This window comes from Notothenia coriiceps, unplaced genomic scaffold (genome assembly GCF_000735185.1).
Source record: "Notothenia coriiceps isolate Sejong01 unplaced genomic scaffold, NC01 NC01_scaffold00032391, whole genome shotgun sequence".
Classification (NCBI taxonomy): Eukaryota; Metazoa; Chordata; class Actinopteri; order Perciformes; family Nototheniidae; genus Notothenia; species Notothenia coriiceps.
This window is the reverse complement of record NW_011365092.1, coordinates 229,235-238,613: the sequence shown is the minus strand read 5'-3', so window position 1 is coordinate 238,613 and position 9,379 is coordinate 229,235. Positions and strand designations below refer to the sequence as shown.

The following is a 9,379-nucleotide window of genomic DNA, read 5'->3' as shown; positions in this document are numbered from 1 at the left end:
CTTAACATGGACATTAAATAAATCAACAGTAGGTGGCGATATATGCTGCAAGTGGAGGCGATTCGCCATTAAAGCAAAGAAGAACTCTGCACAGTTGATCTCTTACGGCCCGTCCACACAGCGGCGTGCGTTGAAGCTTCAACGCTTCTGCCCATTCACTTTGAATGGGGTGACGTCACGCTTCACCAAACTGCATTGTGGGGAGCGTAGCTACGCGTTGCTCGCTGTTCATTTTGAAGCTTCGACGGAAGCGTCAGCCAATCAAATCCCGTTTATGAAAATCTACCAGTATAACTGCTAGCCAATCAAACCGCGTGTATGCTGCGAGCAGTGAACCACCCGGTGCTGTATGATCAGTCTCTGTTCACCTACCGGGATACAAACCGGAGGAGCCAGGCATGGAGGGAGGTGGCAGAGAAAGTGGGTGGAACTGGTAGGTTTCCGCCTGTTTGGGGAGTTTATATCCAGTGTACCTCGTCTGAACATTGAATGGACAGCTAGCAGGCATAGACGGTATATATAGCTAGCATGGAATGTTTTTTGCTTTGTATGTCGGGGGCGGGAGATTCATGTGATTGGTTGTTGCTCGCGTTGCTCGCGTTGACTCCCCAAGCTTCAGACACGCCCACGCCAAGCGTCAACGCACGCTGCTGTGTGGACGCTCCGTAACAGGTAACAGCCGTTGTGTATTTTATTTTGTGAAGCACTAAATGATTTTTAGAAAAATATGGACTGTTTGTTTGTAGATATCTACTAAACTAAAGCAAATACAGAGAGTAGGCCTGTTATACTGAGTGATATATATTATACACACTGCTCTGCTTTCTGCACGGACCTCACAGCTGTTCTCTCTGGAAACATCGCATCCAGGGGATGCATGCAGAGCTGTGATTGGCTGAGATAAGTCCGGCCGTGCGTCACGACTCTTTGAAACATCTCTGTTCCCTGAAATGCATCCACGAAGGAGCCGTGGAGGACCGTGGAGGACCCATCAGTGTATCCTCGGTTATAGCTCCTCCAGAGAGCCTCCTCGACGCTCGATCCTCGGTCCTCGAAGTACATTTAGAGAAATGAGATGTCCTTCAACATGGCGCGCTGAAATTCATTTCCGGGTCACTACCGGAGGACCGAGGAGTCGAGGAGTCGAGGAGGGGGATTTGATTAAATGAGAAAGGGCCAAGGAGTATTTGGCTGCACAGATCAACTGCATCACACTTTTATAAGCCTTCATTCCTGTTGTAAACAGTAGAAGTTGCACACAAGTTAGTCATTTATTCAGGAATCGTGGTGAATGCGGCAACGTCCACCCAGACGAAAGCATTTACATTTATACCACAGTATTTCCCTAAGATAACTTTGAGGTGAATATTTAGTTTGCATATTGCTTTTGTAGAGTTGATTTGAGCACGTGGCTCCATACGTTTTAAATAGTTAGTTAGCTTTTTTATCTTAATTGAGGTTTGATAATCACAATCTTTTCACCTGAAGTTTTATTTTGAAATTAGACACCGGAAATGCTTAATTTAACGTCATCTAGCTTGCCACTGTTGCTGGTGTGTGATCGGAGTGCGGCAGTATTGATGGCAGGGGGAGGGGCTGCGGTGAAGGAGCGCAGTGTTTGCAGGCAGTGCAGAGCAGGACATGAGGGAGAAGGGGAAACACAGTAGCCGCTCCGCCGGCTTCATTGACCGGCGTGTCATCGTCCACCGGTCCGCTGATCGAGGTGCTGCTCCGCTCTCTCTGCTGTTTCTCTGCTGTTTGTGCCCAGGCTTTGGGTCTCTGTTAAAGCCTCTGCTGCGCGCTGTGTGTCAGTGTTGTGAAAGGAGCTGCGTTTGGTTTTACAGGAGAGCTCCAGATATACCGCAAAGTGGCATTGCTGTTTATGGCATTTTTCTACAAAATTATTATTGTTTTACCTCTCTAACAGGCATGCATTGGCGCTGCTCAGTGTTCCAGCTTCATGTTGTTGTTGTGTCTCAGTCAAAATGAATAGACAAAGTTGCAGTGGGCTATGCAGTTGCAGTGAGTCTAGTATGTGGGTTTAAATAAATTATCCAAGGCCTCCTCTAAGAAACATAATATGATAAGTGAAAGAATGATGTCGGCAGTGTGGGCTTTTTTTTTTTCTTCTTGAGATGCCGCATCGCCTTTCTTTGCCTGGATTGGCTTTTTGAGATAACAGGAGGATTTTATGATTTCATCCCCTCCACCAGGTGAGGATGCGATGACCGGGGACACGGACAAATACCTGCGGCCTCAGGACCTCAAAGAGCTGGGGGACGACTCCCTGCCTCAGGAGGGCTACATGGGTTTCAGCATAGGAGCCCGCTCAGCCAGGTAAGCACCTGTCATTTATATTATTAAATTCACTGGTGTACTGGTGCAGTGCAGACAACTACTATTTCCAACTTGTCCTTAGAATATTGTGGCCAGATTATGTTTATATCTATTATCAATTCATGAGGTGGTTGTTCACCCTATGATGGCAATGCTTTGGTATGGATATTGTTTAGTCTATGTTGGACTGAAATAGACCATATAATGTACAGCCCCACCAACACACACACACTCAAACAAAAACAGAATAATGGAAATTGCTAGCGATAGCATCTGGAAAGTTGCCATGCAATGATTCAACCTGACAAAATGATTCAGCGTTTTGTGTGGCCTCATTCAAACCCATGCAAAGATTACAAATGGGCCATAGTGTAACACAAGAGATACGAGCTGTATCTGTGACAGTGATGCCTTTGATACCCTTGATGAACAGCTGCACGTCAGGATTCTCTACAGGCCCACCTAGCTACAGTTTCCAATAGTGGACAAAGTGTGTTGTGGAAAACTGGCAGGCTCCAGTGAAAGCACATCAGCAGCACACACAGGAGGAGTGTGTGTGGACGCAGTGTGTGTTGTTGCCTCGCTGACAGATGGCAGACGTACTGTGATGGTTGGATTGATAAAAACAACTACACTAACTGTGACAGGAAGCTGCTTCAAACAACAGGTCTCAGCAAATAAGGAAAATATTCCATGTAAACAATGATGAGCTTGGTGGGTAGTTTATTGGAAAGAGTTTTGAATTTAATGTGGGAGTTATTGTTTGCATAACATTGTTATTATTAAAGTGTAAAAAGGTCTGTGGCCACATTTGATGTCTGAAGTCATTTTCTCAGAATTACTGTTTGTTTACCTTTGTTAACAGTTTATTGGTATTTGAGGGTACTCCAGACAAAAGCTATTATTGTGAGAAATATTATTATCTCCATCTGCTACAGATTAGAGCGCCGTACAAAAACTGTTTACTTTTTCGTGTAATTGCGTTGTAGAATAGAAGTTGAGATGGTGCAGGGTTGTGTATTTAATGCTTTGAAACACTGTAATTATTGATCAATTAATGTTTGATGCTGAGCTACTTCTTTTCTTTTCCCTTACCTTTCTGTTTATGACATCGACATTGCATGGTTTGCTTTTTGACTGGGCTGCATACACACACACTAAAACCTATAATCGCTTGTGCCTAGTCGTTGAGTGCAACCATGCAAAAGTTCAGCTTCAATGTCATATGGGGGGAAAAGAAAGCCACATCCTGCTTGAATGTCTCCAAAATGCTTTGCTTTTCACACTTCTATTTTGATCTTCTCCTTGCACCGTGTCCCTCATTCTAGCCCTAGACTCAGGTAAGAAAAGAATAGTCGTTGTAGTAGTTCTAGACGCCATTAGCTGTGAATGTTGTCCCCCCCCCTCACCCTCTGTACTACTACATAAAACCGCTAACCCAAACCACAAGTCATTCATTGTGATTAGTGTCATCCAGTGTTGCTGTTTGTGGTATACCAGATTTGTTGTCGCCGTGACGTTTTGTATTTTAAGATTGTTGCTCATTTGATCTGATCACCATCCACCATATTTGATCATCTTCAAACTGAAAATGTATTTTTTCATGCAGGTTTGAAAAAAAGCTGGAAATTAGTTAATGAAAGCCACTCTTGTTTTGCAGAGTTTTTCAGTTTGAGTTGTGTGGACTCATTTTATAACTTTTCGATGTGGCTTGTTCTTAAGTGGCACTTTTGTAGTGCCACTTGGTGTAACTTCCAGGGATCAACACATCAGGTTGTTAATATCCACAACTTTTATCCAATTTAATTAACAATAATTGGACATTTATCTGGATGATTCTGGATGTGAAATCATGGTTTGCGGAGATGGAAACTTGATGAGATTTCTCTGGATTCTTTATTTAAGAATTTAGAAATCATCAAGGACAGACAGGCGGTCACACATACACAGATGCATCCGCGCACAAACACTTACCTAAACAAACAATGACTCAAACATTTGTCTCTTTAGGTCCACATAGACCTAGGATCATTTGTACATAAAAAGAGATGTGAGAAAGAAATGAAACATGTTTCTGGATAATGGAAAGTGTAGTTTACGGCAAGGCAGACTTATATATATAAAAAAAAAAGATGGACATTGATTAATTATTAATCCCTCGTGGGGAAATTGTTTCTCTGCATTTGACCCATCCTAGTGTTAGGAGCAGTGTGCTGCCATTTTGAACAGCGCCCGGGGAGCAGTGTAGGGAACGGTGCCTTGCTCAGGGACACCTCGGTAGCACTTGGTCTTGCCGGGACTTGAACTGGTGACCTTCCAGTTGCCAAGCCAACTCCCTATCGACCTCGCCACCACCGCCCAATTATCTACAGTTAAATGATGGGAGTGGTGTGGAAAGAGGGACAAAGGGGGACAGAGAAGGATGGGGTTAGAGGAATTCAGCGAAGTAGAGAAAAAGTCAAACAAGTCTTCCATTGAGTAAACCGTCAGATAACCAAAGAGCAACAAATCTGAAATGGAGACAGTAGAGAGAGGAAGAGATGATGGGACAGCTTTATGAAGAAGAAGTGCTGGGAGTTGGCATAACGTCCAGGAATAGATGACAGACGATAAAGAGGACAGCCAAAATAATGAACAGTGAGGCAGGAAATGGAAAAAACCTTGGATGTTTAGAGAAGAGGATAGACAGGATGAAATAGAGGATGAAGCTGTGAAGAACAAACAGAGTCTGGCTGACTGCTGAGGGGGGTGGGGGGGTTCGGGGGGGTAGCGCCATGCTGCCATGCCAGCGAGTCCATTCAGACCGTACAGAGTCGCTTGGTAACTTCGATGGTGGGGTAGGCAGGCTGTGCTGAATAAAGGGCTTCTCTCTGTGCTGAATAGTGTGCCCACTCAAACATGCTGAGCTCTGCATTTTATCCCCTCCTCGCTCCCCCCCTCTCCCCCACTCCACACACACACACACACACACACACACACACACACACACACACACACACACACACACACACACACACAGCACAGAGATGTCAGCTTTGTCACTGGCATTGTATCTCTTATAGTGCGCAACCATATAAAATATCATCGTGTATTATTTATACTGTTTGCCCATACCAGTGCGCAACATTTAACTCGCTGCTACGCCTTGATTAAATCCCCGTAGCAAAAACAGCACAAGACAAAAAAAAACCTGAAAGGAATCGGCACTGCATTGAGAGGATGCAAAAATAGGCACAAGTCGCCACACACAGCCGTACAGCAGACTGCAGCAAGACAGATAGAAGCAGACCAGCGTCCCTTTTATGTTTTTGCTGCTCAGAATCAGGTCTAGGTCAGCTGCTAATCTTAGACCAAAGAAATGTCAGTCCTCAAACACAAGTCAAATTTAGCTGATTCACTTTCAAGCAAACGTCATTTCTTTATACCGTCAAAACAAGGTTGGCACAAAGACGTCGACTAATCCATCATATTTCATACACGTTATATCCGTGTTCGTGTATCACATTAACCACACTCCTGTAGAAGTCTAAACAGCCGTCTGCTTTCTATAAGTCTGTTCCTATTTCCCTCTATCTCTAAATGCAAACAACACTGACCTCACATTTCCATCTCTGAACAACCTGCTGCAGTATCTTATCTTTGCTCAAACTGCGGGCTCTTCAGCCTCTCCCTCTCTATTTTCCACTTATGGACTCTCTCTGTCCAGCGAGTAAAACAACCTGGTTCCCTGGAGGTTGCATGTAGTAATGGATTCCTTGCTTTTTGTTTTGTGTCGTGTTCCCCTGCCCGTCACTTGTTGTTGCCCACGGCACCGGGTTGCGTGGTAACATGTAGCCTCCGCTCCTTCAGTTCGGATAGGTCCAACACACTCAACCGGAGCTCCTTCGCTCGGGACAGTATGATGATTGAAGAGATTCTGGCGCCAACAAAAGACACGGTAAGACCATTTATCGTCATATTTAGTGTTTTTATCTCCACACTCTGTCTCTTTTTAACCTTCTATACCCAGCCCAACCCAACTCTATGCTCACTGTTACTTCCTTGACATTTTCTACGTTTGTTTTTTAAGCTTTGATGCCTCTCTTCTCCCTAGGTGCATCTCTTATTTTCTTATTGTCAATGAGTTCTTAGGGAAAAAAACAGACTGTAGAATTAAAAGTAGGGTGGCGTTACTTCTCTTGCACAGAGGTCATAACAGAAGCAGTGTTGAGGACATGCTTCCTCTTGCCAAAGTGCTGAGGGAGAGCATATAGCACCTTGACGAAGAGTTTATTCAAACCTAAGGGCTTCAGGAGGCCCCTCTTTCCCTCCTCAGGGAAAACCGCTGTGTTTTGCAGAGCCTGTTTCATGCTTGTTTTGGTAGTCAGGAGCAAAAACAGAAACTGTAACCTCTTATAATAAACAATATTAGTAATATAACTCAAAATGTCCAATGAAATATTTTTCCCTTATGAAACTAGTTGAAAATATACAAACAGTCAAATTGTTGATTCTTTCGTGGTGGTCCGTTTAGGTGCCATGTGTACTATAATCTGCTACATTTGATAGATAAAGTTTCATTTGCCTGAATTGTAGGACCATATCATCCTCATGGAGAGCGGATTAGGTTTTATTAGATGGAAATTGGATCCTTTAGTGAAACAAAGCACCATAAAGTCATTTGTCTGGACCGCACGGTGCCCTCTGTGACGTCTGAACTGTCTCTCTTCTCCCCTTAGCTTCACAGTGTCTGTAATGACATTTCCTATTTGGTTGACCCACTCAATAAGGTATAAAGAGTTCATGGATGTCAGACTCATTCATCAGTTTACCATCTTTCATCCAGCTCTCATTGCTCTTGGGTTTTTGAGTTGTCTGTATATTTGTTTGTTTTGGGTCCATTCCACTCTCATTGTATTCCTTAGTGGGGGTCTGTGTTTAGTGAATGGTCATTCCCATGCTACTGTCAGTCTACATGAGCTCCCATGTTTCGATTTTCACATGAATAATGGTTATTATAACGCTGGTTGGGTAGTGACAAATTGTGTGTTATCAAGATGAGGATATGTGTGATAACCCAGATAACATTTAACAAAACGTTGGTTAAAGTTCCACCGTCACGTCAATAGAAAAACAGAATGCTATCCCACATGTTTGTTCGATAACATGTCGGGGAAAAAAGAAGAAAGATTCATTCTTGTCAACCTCTATGTCCGCCATTTATTTGTTCTGTCCTTATATTCCACATTCCTATTTCTCATCTCCCATCTCTATCAGCCTCCCTATCGCTGTTAAACCTCTTCTTTCTCTTCCATATCTTTTCCTCCTGCTCTCTTCCTCTCCCAGCACCTGGCTGTGACTAGAGACTACAGCACTGAGTGTATGCGGCGCTACAGCTGGACCCCGGACACCGTGGACCACAGCCACAACACTGTGTCCAGCCCCATTCACTCTGGGTAAGAACAGCTGCACTGCCTCCGTCCATACATCACGATATGTCTACCTGCATTCGCACACATGCACTACAAACTAGGGCTGTCCTCATACTAACGGCCCGTCCACACACAGGCATGAAAAAAATCTTGAAGCTGGGCGTGTCTGAAGCTTGGCGATTTTTTTGCGAGCAACGCGACCAACAACCAATCACATGAATCTCCCGCCCCGACATACAAAGCAATAGCAATTTTAAAACGAAGCAAACTGGATATAAACTCCCCAAACAGGCGAAAAACCTACCAGTTTCACCCACTGTCTCTGCCACCTCCCTCCATGCCTGGTTCCTCCGGTTTGTATCCCGGTAAATAGTTCTGGTCGTAAAGAACCGGGTGATTTGCTACCGTAATATCTCGTTTGGAATATGAGGAAATTAACTGCGGTCTGGTTCTCCCAGCTTGCACGCGGTTTGATTGGCTAGCGCTTGCACTGGCGGGATTTGCATAAATTGGATTTGATTGGCTGATGCCAAGCATCGAGCCTCAAAAGTTGAACATTGTTCAACTTTTGATGCCGATAGATGCTCGTGATGCTTGCAAAGCCATGCCATGCTCCCCACAATGCAGTTCGGCGAAGATTAAAAATCTTCTACGTCACCCCATTCAAGTGAATGGGCGAAGCGTTGAAAGCATTTTTTGATGCCTGTAGTGTAGACGGGCCGTAAGAGTTGCAGCGGACCTGCAGGTTTCTGGGAGTTTGTTCCAGATATTTGGAGCATAATAACTGAACGCTGCTTTACCATGTTTAGTTCTGACTCTGGGGACAGAAAGCTGATCAGTCCCTGAAGACCTGAGAGATCTGGATGGTTCATAATTTAGCAGGAGGTCAGAAATGCATTTTGGTCCTAAACCATTCAGTGCTTTATAAACAGCAGCAGTATTTTGAAATCTATTCTTTGACACACATGAAGCCAGTGTAAAGACTTCAGAACTGGAGCGATGTGATCCACTTTCTTAGTGTTGGTAAGGACTCGAGCAGCGGTGTTCTGAATCAGCTGCAGCTTTCTAATAGATTTTTTAGTGAGACCTGTGAAGACACCATTGCAGTAGTCCAGTCTACTGAAGATAAAAGCATGGACACGTTTTTCCAAATCCTGCTGTGACCTTAGTCTTTTAATCCTAGATATGTTCTTTAGGTGATAGTAAGCTGATTTAGTAACTGTTTTAATGTGGCTGTTGAAACCAATAACTAATTTAACCCGCTGACAAGAGAGCCCACCTCCGAAGATCGTGACTGGCTGAGGGATAGACTCGGGGGCAGGTTTTCAGGAATTTCTTGGCTTCTCTCCCCCGAGCCAGAAGGGGAACACTACAGCTTGGAAACACTTACGGCCCGTCCACAATACAGCTTCGACAGCTTCAAAAACGGTTTCCAACGCATCTGCCCATTCACTTTGAACGGGGTGACGTCACGTTGCCTCGTTTTTCGCCGAACTGAATTGTGGGTAGCATAGCGGAGCTTTCCTGGCGTTTCAGGCTGCAAAAGTTGAGCAATGTTCAACTTTTGAAGCTTCTGAAGCTTTCGGTGGAAGCGTCAGCCAATCAAATCATATGCCAGTACAAGCTCTAGC

General features: G+C 44.3%; 2 protein-coding genes across 2 annotated transcripts in view; one reads left to right on the top strand and one right to left on the bottom strand.

Annotated features, from left to right (window-relative positions):
• taf6l (TAF6-like RNA polymerase II, p300/CBP-associated factor (PCAF)-associated factor) overlaps nt 1-9,379 on the bottom strand; it is a 358,002-nt gene that overhangs the window by 128,777 nt on the left and 219,846 nt on the right.
• ank3b (ankyrin 3b) overlaps nt 1-9,379 on the top strand; it is a 139,556-nt gene that overhangs the window by 91,791 nt on the left and 38,386 nt on the right. The window contains exons 23-26 of the mRNA XM_010788977.1: nt 2,214-2,337; nt 6,172-6,274; nt 7,056-7,106; nt 7,663-7,772. Of these exons, the coding sequence (XP_010787279.1) occupies nt 2,214-2,337; nt 6,172-6,274; nt 7,056-7,106; nt 7,663-7,772 (388 nt within the window). The remainder of the gene's footprint in view (nt 1-2,213; nt 2,338-6,171; nt 6,275-7,055; nt 7,107-7,662; nt 7,773-9,379) is intronic.